The sequence below is a fragment of the Heloderma suspectum genome, chromosome 13 (assembly GCF_057233095.1).
Source record: "Heloderma suspectum isolate Gila_16-S chromosome 13, 16-S_ref, whole genome shotgun sequence".
NCBI lineage: Eukaryota > Metazoa > Chordata > Lepidosauria > Squamata > Helodermatidae > Heloderma > Heloderma suspectum.
In genome coordinates, this window is record NC_139470.1 from 16,765,748 (window position 1) to 16,782,515 (window position 16,768).

The window sequence follows — 16,768 nt, forward strand, 5'->3', positions numbered from 1 at the left end:
GGAATACAGCTACCCATACTTTACTTCCCCTGTACCCCACCGAGAGGATAACAGCATCTGGAGAGGGGCAATTTAAAACACACCCTTCCGCCCATCGCCTCTGTTCTAATCAAGCCTGGCTTTGGCTATGGGGCAGTACAGAAATGTAATAGATAAATAAGGGCACAATCTTATGCATGTTTGGACAGAAGACAGTCCTATAGTTCCCAGCATGCATGCTGGGAGTTGTAGGGGTTCTTTCAGTCTAAACATGCATAGGATTGCACCCTTAATAAACACAATTCAGAGCCCCCCCCTCCCCCCAGGACTGCATATCTTCCCACCCGGCTGGGAGGAAAATCAACAGCCCTGCTCACCCGCTCTTTTAGCTTCTTGATCTCGGAGGGGATGAGGCAGTCGGCTTTGGCGATGAGGGGCACAATGTTGACTTTTTCATGCAGTGCCTTCATGAACTCCACATCGACCGGCCTCAACCTGCAGTGAAGTAATGAAATTCATCATGCTGCTCCATCTTACCGCTCCTCACGTTGCCCTTATTGGAATGGTTTTTAATACTGCATTTTAAACGTGATTTGAATACTTACATGTGAACCGCTTAGGGATTTTATTATATTTAGCAGGATATAAATATCACAAATAAATAAATAAATAAACAAACAAACAAAATAAAGTGGAGGTGCGGGGAGGCGGAAGACCACAAGGTCGCGCGATGGTCATTTTCTTCTGCTTGGACAACGGGAACCTCATCTTCCGTTCGTGCCAAAGAGAGAGCAATCAGCAAGTCATAGAGCTGTATCAGCACTTGCTTAAGAACATAAGAACATCCAAAGAGCCCTGCTGGATCAGACCAAGCACCATCCAGTCCAGCCTTCTGTTCACACAGTGGCCAACCAGCTGTAGACCAGGGACCCACAAGCAGGGCAGGAGCACAACAGCACCCTCCCGCCCATGATCCCCAGCAACTGGTGGGGAACATAGCTCATAAGCTCACTGCCTCTGATGCTGGAGGCAGCAGAGAGCCATCAAGACTAGTAGTCATTGATAGCCTTCTCTTCCAGGAATTCATAGAATCATAGAATAGTAGGGTTGGAAGGGGCCTACAAGGCCATCGAGTCCAACCCCCTGCTCAATGCAGGAATCCAAGTCAGAGCATCCCTGACAAATTGGTCCAGTATTTCCTATTAAAGCGATCTAAGTTGGTGGCCATCACTACTTCCTGTGGTGGCAAGTTCCATAGTTTAATTCTGCACTGTGTGAAGAGGTCCTTCCTTTTACCTGTCCTGCATCTCCCACCAATGCACCTGTAACAGCCCATCCCCATCTTACCCGTGGCCAAAGGGTGAGATGAAGTACAGGCAGCAGTGCACGCGGTTGTCCTGGATATTCTTCCGATTGAGACCGCTCTCGTCCCGGAAGTACTGTTCGAACTGCTGGTCGATATAATCCGTGATGGGCTTCCAACTGGAGCAAAATGTTTTTTTAAAAAAGTAGTGTTGATCGCTAGCTTAGATGGCTTTGGAAAAAGGATATTGATAAAAATTAACAGAGTGGGGAGATCGGCCATCGACGGTTGGCCATGATCGCTACGAATAGAACCCCTACAGTGGTGTTGTAGTGAAGCCAACATTCAAATTAGGGATGTTGGGGAAAACTGCAATGGAATCAAATGAGCTCGGATTTGTATGAATCCCACCTGGGGTTTCTGCAGAGGACTGGCTTTTCCTGAGCCGCACAGATTCTGCCATCTTGTAGACCATTTATTTTACTTTCCGGAATTTTACGCAAATGTCATCATAGAAAAATACATTAAAAAATTTTAAATGCCAGCTGAAAATGCATATTTCCCCCATTGGCTAAAGCATAAACATCTGCATTTTAGGGAGGATTTGTGTGTGGGGGGGAGGGAGTGGAACATTTTTGCAAGTGTGAATTTGCACAAATTCGGGAAATTGGAAAAAATCTGATTCGGTCAATGAGCGGATGATGGAACAAAAGGCATCTGAAAATCCACAAAATGCAGACGGAACAAAATTTACAAAATCTGTACATGCCTAATTCAAACAGGAGTCTTCTTTCTCAGACCAACTTGGAGATGCCAGAGGTCGAACCCAGAACCCATGGCACAGAAGGGATGTGCTCTGCTTTGCTTGTAGCATTTTGGGGAGTGAGGTGTTTGGATTATGGATGTCAAGAATGCAGGGGCTGCTGTGTGAAGAGATCCCTTGTATCGTAGCTGCATGTATATATGTTAGAACGTATAACCCTGTGCCCATAGACACTCCTCATAGCACCCACCAAGGCCCCTGCCCCTCTTCATTCTCATTTTATTTTTTAGATTAATTAAACTGGGAGGCAGAAATGATGGAAAGTGAAGCTCCAGGCTCCTAAGCCATCTTTATTTCCCAGAATGACTCAGTACCTCACATGGCACCCTTGGCCAAGTTCCTTGTCTCACAGCCTCATCAGTTTGCCTTCCATGAAATGGGTGTTGTAGCAGAAAATTGCGGGTTCAACCAAGTGCTTTTGTGTTTTGGGGCTCAGCCCCCCCCCCGCCTTGTACTTTGGTTCTTGAGCAAACTACATTTCTTTTAGCATTCTGGTTTGTGAGTAGACATGCCTACCATCGCAGACATTTTGTGAATGGGCAGGTTGCCCGTGGCAGCCATTTTGTGACAGCGTCCACAACACTCTCTCAAAATTCCAAATGTGCCCACCAATCCCAACAATGTTGGGGACCTTTTGGTCCAATCTAGCCCTATAGCTGTGTGGCCACACACAAAAGTTAGACGTGGTCTCAAACTTGGCTAAGTGTTGGCATTCCAAAGGGGGCAGGGAACTCTGACCAGGAATTCCTTGCACCCTCAGAAAACAACAACTCCCAGGGTCCTTTGGTAAAAACCACAGGTGTTCACCCAGCTTAAGTTGGTATGGCAGACGTCAGATGAGTCAGATAAAAGAGAGGGATGGCTAATTAGAGGGAAGTCCGGCCAGGCCTCAAAATTTTCCCCTACAGCAGAAGCATCTAGTGGGGGAAAGCAGGGAGAGAGTGACTCACCACTCAGTGTTGTTAACAGCGTCTCCAAAACCCGGGGTGTCGACTATCGTTAGCTTGAGTTTCACCCCCTTCTCCTCGATGTCCACCGTGTGTTTCACAATCTCTACCGTCTGACTGATTCTTTCTTAATATACAAAGATTGAAGAAAAATAATAATGGAGGTTAGCACCAGAGAGGGCCTCCCTGACCCCCAAATCAGCTTTGTTATTTAGGATTCATCTCCAGGCTCCTCTCTCTCTCCTCCCCCTCCCAAAAATGATTCTAGAAGCTGGGAAGTCTCCAGCCGAGGCCCCATCCTAAGCCGCAAATTCACTCGGCGGCCTTAAAGCAAGTCACTATATCTTGGCCTCAGTCATTCCCCTGCTAAATCTGTAAAATGGGGCTAATATAACTGGCCTGTTTGATTTGTTTCAGCACAGCTGGAGAAAGGACAACTGGGAAGGTACACAGAGTGCTCTGAGCACTTAAAGAAAGTACTACTGCAAGACCAAGAAGTATCATTATTCAATGCAAAGCCTTAAAATCCAAAATTCGTTAAGTTTCCCCAAACTGTTTTTAAAAGAATAATAAAAAATCCCAGCACTGTTTATTATTCAAATTTTTGCAGTGAGTATTCCATTTGATACCCCTTCATGGATCACTGCCTTGTTGTGGCGAAGGGGCTTGTGTAACTCAGGGAAGCCATAAGCTATGCCGTGCAGGGTCACCCAAGACGGCCAGGTCTTGGCGGAGAGTTCTGACAAAATGTGGTCCGCTGGAGAAGGAAATGGCAGCCCACTCCAGTATTCTTGCCAAGAAAACCCCATGGAACGTATCACAAGGCTAAAAGAGATGACGCCGGAAGATGAGCCCCTCAGGTGGGAAGGTGTCCAATATACTACTGGGGAAGAGCGGAGGGAATTTCCAAGTAGCGCCAGAAAGAGTGAAGCGGCTGGGCCAAAGCCGAAAAGACACTCAGCTGTGGATGTGTCTGGTGGTGAAAAGAAAATCCGACGCTGTAAAGAACAATATTGTTCAGGAACCTGGAATGTAAGGTCAATGAATCAAGGTAAGCTGGAGGTGGTCAAACATGAGATGGCAAGATTGAACATCAACATCTTGGGAATCAGCGAACTAAAATGGACAAGCATGGGCGAATTTAATTCAGGTGACCATTATATCTACTACTGTGGGCAAGAATCCCTTAGAAGAAATGGAGTGAATAAAAGGGTGGGAAAAGCAGTATTGGGGTACAATCTCAAAAATGATAGAATGATCTCAGTACGAATCCAAGGCAAACCATTCAACATCACAGTAATTCAAGTCTATGCCCCAACCACTGAGGCTGAAGAAGCTGAGGTTGATCGGTTCTATGACGACCTACAACACCTTCTAAAACTAAGACCAAAAAAAGACATCCTCTTCATCATAGGGGATTGGAATGCTAAAGCAGGAAGTCAAGAAATCACCGGGATAACAGGCAAGCATGGCCTTGATGTACAAAATGAAGCAGGACAAAGGCTAATAGAGTTTTGCAAGAGAACACGCTGATCATAGCAAACGCTCTTTTCCAACAGCACAAGAGGCGACTCTACACATGGACATCACCAGATGGTCAATATCAAAATCAGATTGATTATGTCCTTTGCAGCCAAAAATGAAGAAGCTCTATACAGTCAGTAAAAACAAGACCTGGAGCTGACTGTGGCTCAGATCATGAGCTGCTTGTTGCAAAATTTCAGCTTAAATTGAAGAACATAGGGAAAACCACTAAACCATTCAGGTATGACCTAAATCGTATCCCTTATGAATATACAGTGGAGGTGAGGAATAGGTGTAAGGGATTAGACCTGAGAGTCAGAGTGCCTGAGGAACTATGGATGGAGGTCCGTAACATTGTTCAGGAGGCAGCAACTCAATCCATCCCAAAGAAAAAGAAATGCAAGAAAGCAAACTGCCTGTCTGATGAGGCTTTACAAGTAGCTGAGGGAAGAAGGGAAGAGAAAAGCAAGGGAGAAAGGGGAAGATATATCCAACTGAATGCAGAGTTCCAGAGAATAGCAAGGAGAGACAAGAAGGCCTTCTTAAATGAACAATGCAAAGAAATCGAAGAAAACAATAGAATGGGTACGACTAGAGATCTTTTCAAGAAAATTGGAGATATCAAGGGAACGTTTTGTGCAAAGATGGGCATGATAAAGGACAAAGAAGGCAGGGACCTGACAGAAAACAGATGAGATTAAGAAGAGGTGGAAAGAATACACAGAAGAACTATATAGGAAAGATCTTAATGTCCCTGATAGCCATGATAGTGCGGTCACTGAACTTGAGCCGGACATCCTAGAGAGTGAAGTCAAGTGGGCCTTAGGAAGCACTACTAACAACAAAGCTAGCGGAGATGACAGTATTCCAGCTGAGCTACTTAAAATCCTAAAAGATGATGGTGTTAAAGTGCTGTACTCAATATACCAACAAACTTGGAACACTCAACAGTGGCCACAAGACAGGAAAAGGTCAGTTTACGTTCCAATTCCAAAGAAGGGCAACGCCAAAGAGTGTTCAAACTACTGTACAATTGCGCTCATTTCACATGCCAGCAAGGTGATGCTCAAAATCCTACAAGCTAGGCTTCAGCAGCAAGTGAACCAAGAACTACCGGAAGTACAAGCTGAGTTTCGAAGAGGCAGAGGAACTAGAGATCAAATCGCCAACATTTGCTGGATCATGGAGAAAGCAAGAGAATTCCAGAAAAACGTCTATTTCTGCCTCATTGACTATGCTAAAGCCTTTGATTGTGTGGATCACAACAAACTCTGGCAAATTCTTAAAGAGATGGGAGTACCAGACCACCTTACCTGTCTCCTGAGAAACCTGTACGAGGGTCAAGAAGCAACAGTAAGAACCACACATGGAACAACCGATTGGTTCAAAATTGGGAAAGGAGTACAACAAGGCTGCATATTGTCACCCTGCTTGTTTAACTTATATGCAGAGTACATCATGAGAAACGCCGGGTTGGATGAATCGCGGGTCGGAATTAAGATTGCCGGGAGAATTATCAACAACCTCAGACACACAGACGATACCACCCTAATGGCAGAAAGCGAAGAGGATCTAAAGAGCCTCTTGTTGAGGGTGAAAGTGGAGAGTGCAAAAGCTGGTTTGAAACTCAACATTAAAAAAACGAAGATCATGGCATCTGGCCCCATCCCTTCCTGGCATATAGAAGGGGAAGAAATGGAAGCAGTGACAGATTTTATTTCCTTGGGCTCCAAGATCACCGCAGACGGTGACTGTAGCCATGAAATTAAAAGACGCTTGCTCCTTGGGAGGACAGCTATAGCAAACCTAGACAGCATAGTAAGAAGCAGAGACATCACCTTGCTGACAAAGGTCCGTCTAATCAAAGCTATGGTTTTCCCAGTAGTAATGTATGGCTGTGAGAGCTGGACTATAAGGAAGGCTGAGCGCCGAAGAATTGATGCTTTTGAACGGTGGTGCTGGAGAAGACTCTTACAAGTCCCCTAGACTGCAAGGAGGTCAAATCAGTCCATCCTAAAGGAAATCAACCCTAACTGCTCATTGGAAGGACAGATACTGGAGCTGAAGCTGAAATATTTTGGCCACCTAATGCGAAGAGAAAACTCTCTGGAAAAGACCCTGATGCTGGGAAAGACTGAAGGCAAAAGGAGAAGGGGACAGCAGAGGATGAGATGGCTAGATAGCATCACTGATGCAGTGAATATGGACTTGAGCACGCTCCGGGAGAGAGCGCAGGACAGGAAGGCCTGGCGTGCTATGGTCCATGGGGTCACGAAGAGTCGGACACGACTTAACGACTGAACAACAACAACAACAACATTTGATAGCCAGTGTGGTGTTGGCACAGGTTAAGTGGAAAGACTTGCCCAAGGCCACCGAAATGAGATTTGTGGCTCACAGCCAACCTAGATGTTACGAGGGATGTTCCCCCAACTCAGTTCCCTGGGCAAAAACTACATGCCCCAGTTATTCCTCATTCTGCATGCAGAATACTGTAACACTGACTGTAACCGCATGCCCACCAGACGTGTTAGATTATACCTTCCATACATTAGCGAAGGGAACCCAGGTTCTAAGCTACACGTGCGCGCACGTGTGCGCGCGCACACACACACACACACACACAATCAAGTTGCTAATCGCTTCCTTGTTCGCATCTCCACTGACAAAATTTGGCGACAGCCAGAGATCCCGACAGAATGTCATCTTTCAACAAATACTTAAAATTCGGCTGGCCCATCTGGTAATGCGGCCAATAAAAATGATTTGCTACCAACCCCCATCACAGAAATGACAGAATGTGGAAACATGCTTTACTGCAGGGGTGTACAACCTCAGGCCCAGGAGCCAAATCTGGCTTTCTGGGTTTCTCCGACAGTCCCACCCCCTTTCCCCAATCACCAATCATTTGGTGGTTTCCCAGCTTTGGTACGGTTTTTTTCCCCCCCATTCTAAACGGTTGACGTGCCTCTCCCAAGCTTTAAGCTCAAATAGGCTGGTATTTTTGCTGTTTGGGCCCTGCCAACCACTGGACTGTGACACCAAAGAGCTCCTCCGAAACTGAATTCGTCCCTTGGGCTGGAAGAGGTTCCACACCCCGGCTCCGCGGATTTCATCTCCTGATTGTGACATGGACGTGCTCTCTGAGGCGAGGGCACCAGCCGTGCTTTCAGTGGCTGTACGAAGCAGGCCTCTGCACACAGTGACATAGGCACAAAGGGCTCTTCTGCCTGAGGAAGAATCCTGATTGGCCCAGGATTCCCCCTCACAAGGAAGGAGGCCTACATACATTGGTAAGTGCATTGGGGTGCTTCACGCAGCCACCAAAATGCATGGCTGGTGGGGGGCGTGGCCAGCATATGCAGCAGCAAGGCAAGGAGGGTTGTGTGTAGGGCCTCCACCCTGGAACATTCCCCAAGGGCCCCACTGCCTGAGGAAGAATCCCAATTGGTCCAGAATTCCCCCTCACACGGAAGGAGGCCTACATACATCAGTACATGTACTGGGACGCTTCACACAGCCACCAAATGAATGGCTGTCAGGGGGCGTGGCCAGCACACGCAGCAGCATGGCGAGAAGGGTTTGTGTAGCCCCCACCCCTGGAAACATCCCCCAAGACAGAACAGCAAGACAAGATACAGAATCTTAACTAAACACTAAGGACACGGAACAGCGCCACCTCTTGGCTGGAGGTGTTGCTTATATAAACATGACGTTACCCTCGGCGTTGAGAAGTTTCCGGTCTTTGTAGAGGTCTGTCAGGAACAGGCTGTTTACCAAGGTAGATTTACCCAGGCCTGACTCTCCTGAGATACAAAACACAAGTCCTGGATTAGAAGACTGCCTGGGATGGAATTTTGGATGCTGAATACCAAAACAATATATTTGTGACCCCTTCAGGAATGGCATGCAGGAGTTACATTGTCTTCCACAAGCAGGAGATTATTCTCATTCAGAACGCTTTGGCCTTGGATCGACGCAGCCTCTAAGCGATTTTAGTCTAGTGTTTATCTCCATTCCTCAATGCCCACGGAAAATGCTGTTACATTGGAAGAGAAGGATTCAGACACATCAAAGTCCCCGCTGAGGCATTAATTTGAATGAGGAAACACGTGTGGCACAGCTGACCTCACCCCCTAGCGATAGAGGAGGCAGGGCGTCCTTAGAAAGAGCCCCCCGCTCCCCAGCAATGTCAGGTCTCAATCCTGGAACCTGTGAAGATCAAAAAGGACTCCTCTGTGCATGTACAAAGTGCCTGCCCTTGCTACTGATTAGGTACAGCTTGCTTCCGCCTATCTCAAACAAGGAAGCAAGGAGTTAGATTCCTAAGTTTTGGGGGCGAATTCAGGGACGTTTCTGGGGCAAGGAAGTTTCTGGGTCGAATTCGGCAAGGGCAGTGAAGGACGTTGAGGGCCACAGAAAAGACCAGGAGGCCCACATGTTATGGTTCACCCCACCCCGATGTAGTGGAATGCGCTCTAACAGTAGCTTCATTCATCTGCATTAACATTTTCTTAGAATCATAGAATGGTAGGGTTGGAAGGGGCCATAAGACGATTGAGTCCAACCCCCTGCTCAGTACAGGAGTCCAAGTCAGAGCATCCCTGACAGGTGGCTGTCCAGCCTCGTCTTGAATGCCTCCAGTGTGGGAGAGCCCACCGTCTCCCTAGGTCATGGGTTCCATTGTCGTATTGCTCAGGTCAGGACGTTTTTCCTGATGTTCAGCCGGAATCTGGCTTCCTGTCACTTGAGCCCATGATTCCATGTCCTGCACTCTGGGATGAGCGAGAAGAGATCCTGGCCTTCCTCTCTGCAGCAGCCTTTCAAGTACTTGAAGAGAACTATCATTTTTATGAGCAATAGAGATGGAATCAAGATCTTGTCAATACCAGGCGTTGGCAACTACGGTCTCCACGCTCGCCCTGTGGTGAGCATGTCAACGGAAAAGCCCTCTTCCCAGCTTGGAAGCCGCAAAGGGAAGCAGGGATAAGCCTGGCAGGTTTGTGCTGATCCTGCCCCCTTCCCAGCTCCATGGTTAGAGAAAAAGGGAAGGGCGTGGCTTGAAAGCACGCAGGCAAGAGAAGGGTGTGGACGGGAGGCTCATGTAACCTCTCAGCTCATGGTCTTTGGGGCTCTGAGCCCCACCACTGAGCATCAGCTGAAGCTTGCAGGCTCTCCACTTCTCTTTCCCACAGGTGTTTCAGGAATGCCCCCATCCTGCCTTTCCTCCAGGAAACGTTGGGTGGGGAGTCCTTGGCTGTTGAGCAGAAGCACATATGTTCCACGTGTCTTCTGCCAACGGGTGGTGGAGGGTAACCTGACAGCCACAACTTTTGACTTGACTAGCAAGGGCAGCCCCAAATTGCAGACCCCTGATTCCCATAGGAGACTCTCATAGGAACACAGGAGAGACACTTCTCATACAGGAAGCATCTCATACAGTCACAAAGCCCAAGGGGGAACTGGGAGGAATCCTCACCTGCCACCATGAGGGTGAAATCGAAGCCCTTCTTCACAGATTTCCGGTGCACCTGGTTGGGTAGGGTGGCAAAGCCCACATACTGCTTCTCGTGGTCCTGCAAGGAGGTAAGCAGCCATTGGTCACTGAGGATATATGATGGTGTTATTTAGCTGGTAAGCAACGGCGAGAGAAAGTAAGTGATGGAGAGAAGTGATGGCAAGAGAAAGGAAACTGCTCCTTCACAGAATGTATAATTCACTTATGGCATTTGCTGCCACAAGGGGGATTAAATACATTTGCTGAGAAGAGATCGATCTATCAACTGGCATTAGATTGTCCTTGTTTTTTAAAATTGTTCTTAGCTGCCTTGTGGCGCCTATGTTCCAAAAAAAAGCAGAGCATGAATATTTTAAATAAAAGAAAAATGTATTCATTCATTCATTCATTCCATATCTATAATGGCCAGTAGGCAAAGCTCTCTGGGTGGTTCATAACAGTTAAAACCATAAAATGCAACCGCATGAAAAAAAGGAAAGGTTCCTCCTGTGCAAGCACCGGGTCATTACTGACCGCTAGAGGGACGCCGCTTGTGCTGGCGTTTTCATGGCAGATTGTAGCGGGGTGGTTTGCCATTGCCTTCCCCAGTTGTGACTACCTTTCCCCCAGCAATCTGGGTACTCATTTTACCGACCTCGGAAGGATGGAGGGCTGAGTCGAACTGAGCCAGCTACCCGAGACCCGGCTTCTGCTGGGATCGAACTCAGGTCGTGGGGAGAGTTTCGGTTGCAATACTGCTGCCTACCACTCTGGCAAAACACAATATAAAACTTTTAAAAGTGTAAAAACTATAGTACAGAACCAAAGTAAAAACCAGAAGCAGTGTAAAGATCTAAAAATACAATGACAGATTTGAAACAAAAAAAATCTGAAGAACGCAAAAGGCTGGGCTCAGATGATAAGAGCTTCTGTAAAAATGTACCCAAAGACTAGTCTTCTGGGCAGGAACTAAGTTACTCCTGAGCTCTATAAAACACATGAACATCAGAACAGCCCGGATGGATCAGAGCAAGGGTCCATCTAGTCCAGCATTCTGTTCACACAGTGGCCAACCAGCTGTTGACTGGGAACCCACAAGCAGGGCATGAGCTCAACAGCACCCTCCCACCCATGTTCCCCAGCAACTGGTGAACATAGGCATCCAGCCTCTGCCACTGGAGACAGCACATAGCCATCAGGACTAGTAGCCGCTGATAGCTTTCTCCTCCAGGAATTTGTCTAACCCCCTTTTAAAACCATCCAAATTGGTGGCCATCGCTACACCTTGTGGAAGTGAATTCCATACTTTGACTATGCGCTGTGTGAAGAAGGACTTATCTATCCTGAACCTCCTGCCAATCAGCTTCATGGGAGGACCCCATTGGGTTCAAGTATCATGAAGGAGGAAGAAAAATGTCTCCCTATCCACTGTCTCCACACCATGCCTAATTTGGCACACCTCTATGGCTCCCCTTACTTGCCTTTTTTCTAAGCTAAACAGTCCCAGAAGTTGTAAATTTTCCTCATAGGGGAATAGCTCCAGCCCCTTGATCATTTCAGTTGCCCTTTTCTCCACTTTTTCCAGCTCTACAATATCCTTTTTTAGGTGCAGTGACCAGAACTCTACACCGTATTCTAAGTCTGGTCGCACCATAGGTTTGTGTAAGGGGATTATGATCTTGGCAGTTTTATTTTCAATTCCTTTCCTAATTATGCCTAACACGGAATTTGCTTTTTTCACAGCCGCTGCACACTGGGTTAAAATTTTAATTGAGCTGTCCACCACATCCCCAAGATCTCTTTCTTGGTCAGTCACCACTAGCTCAGATCCCATCAGCAAAGATTGGCAACCTTTAATTAGAAGAAAGGCTGTAGCTCAGTGGTAGAGCCCCTCCTTTGTATGCAGAAGGTCCCAGGTTCAATCCCCGGCATCTCCAGGTAGGGTTGGAGAAAGTAGCTTTGGAAAGCCACTTCCAGTTGGTATAGCCCAGACTTCCACAAGCCTGGCTGGGGTTGATGGGACTTGAAGTCCCCAACACCTGGAAGGCACCAGTTTGGGAAAGGTTGGAGTAGGCAATACTGAGCAAGATGGACCAATAGTTTGCCTTGGCTGAAGACAGATTCCTGATTACAAAAATAATGGCCCATGGAAGAACTTGATTGGTTGGAGGGGAATGGGGAGATAAGGCAGTTATTTTGAGTTTACTGGCTTGTCATGCTTGCTGGGGCTGATGGGACTTATAGTCCACCACATCTGAGCAACTGAGGCAATGCTAGCCTATCTTTCTCAAGGGCACTATACAGGGAGCTCCCCGGAGGTCTTCTATCCAGGCTCTGACCAGACCAAGACCAGCTTAACTTTCAGCCAAGAGCTGCAGGTTGGCCCCAATACCCAACATGATTAAAATGTTAAGCAGCAGTAATCATAATTAAGGGGAGGGGGAGGGAAAGGTCACTGGGTTGATCATTTCCTTGGCATCTCCCGAGGAAGAACGTTCCATTGTTTGATGGATAAACGAATTTGCTGAAGAGTGCTTTTGTGATAAAATGCCTGTCAAGGTTGAAAGGAAGATGTACGGATCCCAATTCTCTCCTTCCGTATTACTGTGATGGACACTTGTGGCCAATTAATGAGACGTCAAATTTTTTTTTCTTAATGAGACGTTTCAAGAGAGTCTCAAGTTCAAAGGAGTTTGAGGGTGAAACAATTGAGTCGAAGTGCTGTGTGTATGTGTGTGTGTATTAAGGGACCCCTAGGTGTGTGTATTAAGGGGTGTGTATTAAGGGGTGCGTGTTAAGGGTTGTGTGTTAAGGGGTGCGTGTTAAGGGTGTATACTAAGGGTGTGTTTTAAGGTATGTGTTAAGGGCTGCGTCTCAAGGGTGTATACTAAGGGTGTATACTAAGGGTGTGTGTTAAGGGGTGCGTGTTACGGGGTGCGTGTTAAGGGGTGCGTGTTAAGGGGTGCATGTTAAGGGTGTATACTAAGGGTGTGTTTTAAGGGGTGCATATTAAGGGGTGCGTATTAAGGGGTGCATATTAAGGGGTGCATATTAAGGGGTGCCTAGGTGTGTGTATATTAAGGGGCCCCTGGGGCGGTGTATGAAGGCATGTATACTAAGGTGCCCCAGGGCTGCCCACCTCTGGGTTATTTTGTTTTAAAAACATATTAAGGGCGCAGTCCTTATATGCACACACACACACATGCGTGCGTGCGTGCGCACGCACACACACACACACAATACAGCTATCTATAATAATAAAGAACTGGCTCCACGATCATGAAACCTACACATCTGGAACTTGGCATGTATATGAAGGGGCCCCAGGGCTGCCCACCTCTTGAGTTATTTTGCTTTTAAAACATTAAGGGCGCAGTGCTATGGGGATGGCCGTAAGGCTCTGAACATGGAGGCATACGGCCATCCAAAGCTGAGCGGGAGGCGCAGTGGAGGCGATCTTCACCTCTGCGCTCCTCCCGGTCTGTGTTTTTGCTAGATGGGTTGAGGCATCGGGGAGGGACGGAGGCTGGGGAGGCCTGGTGATATGGCATGAGCCATCTCCTCCCCTCCTTGCCCCCTGCACGCCCCTTTTCCCTTTCCTCCGAGGTCACCTTTGAGACCTTGGAGAGGCAGCCAGGGCAGTCATCTCTGTGCTGGCTGTGAGGGGGAGGGGAGCTCAGACTCCTGGGTCCAGGGTCAGAAAGTTGTCTCCGACCTCTGATCCAGGAATCCGAACTACCCTATGGACCCCTAGACTCTATATAGGGGCCCTCGAATTGCTGTCTAATTCATTTTAATTCATTTTAGTGTCTCCATGTGGTTGAAGCCTGCAGTCGCATCTTTCAGGCCCAGGGGCCAAATCTGGGATTCCCCAGAGGGCCACGCCTTCTTCCCCTTTCCCCTGACCACCAATCATTTGGTGGTTTCCTGGCTTTTGTGTAGGTTCTTTCCCCATTCTAAAAGGCTAAAATCCCTCTCCCAAGGCTCACTTTCTGGCAGCAAGTGCTTTATTCCCAGAGCTGGCCCAGATGCATAACTCTGCTTATGCCAGTGGAATTCCGACTAAGGCTTAGTTACTGGCAGTAAAGGCTTTAAGCTAAAACACGCTTGCGTTTTTTGGGGGGTGGCTCCGCGCCTTTGGCCTTTGGCCTTGTCTGCCACTGGAATGCAACCCCTGTGAGCTTAGTCCCCCATGAGCTTATCCAAAATGGAATTTGGGTTCAACGCCTCCGGTAAATACGATGCTGAAACATATTAACCAACACCCAGGTCCTCTGCCAATTCTCCAGTTGTGTTGAAAATGCATATCTGCAATGACCAAGAAGGAATACAGGTATGACGACTGAAGAAAATTCACAGCTCACTGCTGGTCAAGGCCAAAGACTGCTTCCAGCAGCCCCACAACACTGAGGGGCTTGAAGGGGCTAAAATACGAAACACAAAGCCACCATCTCCTCAGTGTTTACCTTGGCTTCAGAAAGAGGCAGCCCACTTCCTGCTGGCCTCAGAGGGGACAGGAGATTCACGGGCCTGGTGATGCCCATGGAATTCCAAACTGACTCAGCAGACAGACTCTGAATGCAGCATTCATAGCTCTCGAGAACTCAAGGAGGTCCTGTTGGCTGCTCTCTCCTCCTGCTACACAGAGGCCTCTTTCTCCCAGCAGTTCCACCATCCTTTCAGGATGATTTTTCCAATATCTTCTTAGCTTGTGTCACACCCAGGTGTCTCCATCCATCACTGCTCCACCTTCTCAGTTCCAAAGTCTGGGAAATGTGCCTCAGCAAAGAGACGGGGCTGGCTCCAGAGGGTGGCATGGTTGGGCATTTGCCAGGGCCCCAAGACCAGCAGAGGGCCCACCATCCTAACCATTCTACCATTTCCACTTGGCACACCATATCCAAGAAGATCAGGTGCAGCCTAAGAGAATTCTCCATTTGCATGTTCTGACTCTTCCAGATTAGGGAGGCTCGTTCAAGGAGTCAGGCCTGATGGCCCCCACAGTCTTGAAGCCAGCATGGCAAACAGACTCTCAAGATGGATGTGTGATGTTCACGTTCTCAAATCTGTACAAAGACGACGTGACACTTCAAACAACTCTGGAGCTCAGAGTCAACTCTGGGTGTGACTGAGAAAGCTGATTTATGCTGAGTCAAACCAGTGGGCTACTTAGCTAACCAAACTTGTAGGAAGGGGTGAGAATTTCAGAGAAATTTCTCAGTGTGGAGGGAAACAAAGAAGTTGCAAAAGGGTGGGTGGGGTTTCAACACAGCACAAAGCCGCACACACACAAGTCTGGTGTCAGCACCTGGCATCTTAGGGCAGCTGCCAGGGTCCCCCTGCCCCAGCAGAGCTCACCAGCACTGACAACATGCCCCTCCATGCCAGGAAGCTGGGTCTACTAGCCTCCATTTTGACTTCCCACAATGCCCCAGAGTGAAACTAGGTCAGACGGTCTTCCTAACATTTCAGGGATTTGGGCTTTCTTGTAATCTGAAAACACTGTTTCTGTTCCTACCCTCTGTAGCCCTCCAGAACTGATTGGACTCCAACTACCACCAGCCCCTTCCAGCAGGGATGATGGGAATAAGAGCCCAACAATATGTCTAGTATTTTAAAGATATTAGCTCCGCGCTCTTTTTTTTTTTAAGGATTCTCTCCTGCTTTTAGTTCTGCTGTTCAAGATGTTTTTAAACTTTTCAAATTGGTTTCAGTTTTCATTGTAAGTCCCCTTGGGAGGGTCCCATTTCAGCTAGAGGTGACTCATACATTCATAAACAAACAAGCCAAACATCTGGAGGGCCACAAATTCCCTCCACCACTGCCTCTAGAGCAACAACAGATAACAAATTTGCTCCAACATCTGGACTCCAATGAATTGACTGGACTCTTATTTAATTTTTTGTCTTCAATAGTCCTGTCCAGCAATGGCTTTAGAAGCAGGGTATGAAAGTAAATTGGCTGCAAACATTTTTTTTAACTTAAGAATGTTTAACAGAATGTGAATTCTTGCAGCTTGAACTGCTGCATGCTTGCTCAGAAGAAAGCAAGCATAGAACTACATATCCTTGCAGGGGGGGAGAAGAAGAAGAAGAAGAAGAAGAAGAAGAAGAAGAAGAAGAAGAAGAAGAAGAAGAAGAAGAAGAAAGGCAGTGTGGTGTAGTGGTTAGAGTGTTAGACCGGGACTCAGGACATCTGGGTTCTTGTCCTCATTCGGCCATGAGGTTCACTGGGTGACTTTGGGCCAGTCACTGACTCTCAGCCTAACCTACCTTGCAGGGTTGTTGGGGTGAGGATAAATTGGAGAGGAGGAGAACGTCAGCTGCCTATGATTCTTGCAAGAGGAAAAAAGTGGGATAGAAATGTAAATATAATAATAAAAACAAGAAGAAGACTTAAACAGGAGATGTCACCTTGGCCCTCTTTCATTTCAGGTTAGCAACCAATAGGTGCAATCCTTTGCCCTCTTACTTTGGAATAAGTCCCACTGAACTCCATGAAAATACTTCTTCCCTAAAGGCAAAAAATAGGGAGAGTGGTTCTACCAGGGAGAGTGGTTCTACTGTCAGGTTCCTTCATCCTCCCCCTTCACAATCAACACACTCCAGGAAACAAGGCTTCGGGCTACACTAGGACTCGATTCTTTACAAATGCAGATTCTAGGACGCTCTCAGACTGCATAGAACCAGCTAATC

The 16,768-nt window shown here is 47.4% G+C and overlaps 1 protein-coding gene across 7 annotated transcripts in view; it reads right to left on the reverse strand.

Annotated features, from left to right (window-relative positions):
• The window catches only part of SEPTIN5 (septin 5), a 91,884-nt gene that overhangs the window by 9,576 nt on the left and 65,540 nt on the right, over positions 1-16,768 (reverse strand). For 6 of the 7 annotated variants that reach the window (XM_084820424.1, XM_084820421.1, XM_084820422.1 and 3 more), the window contains 5 exons: positions 10,056-10,152; positions 8,296-8,382; positions 3,056-3,179; positions 1,327-1,461; positions 357-474 (listed from right to left, as the gene is read on the reverse strand). In XM_084820424.1, coding sequence (XP_084676550.1) covers positions 357-474; positions 1,327-1,461; positions 3,056-3,179; positions 8,296-8,382; positions 10,056-10,152 — 561 coding nt within the window. Of the gene's footprint in view, positions 1-356; positions 475-1,326; positions 1,462-3,055; positions 3,180-8,295; positions 8,383-10,055; positions 10,153-10,728; positions 11,391-16,768 lie in introns of those variants that run through there. The other variant, XM_084820427.1, reaches the window with a different exon arrangement.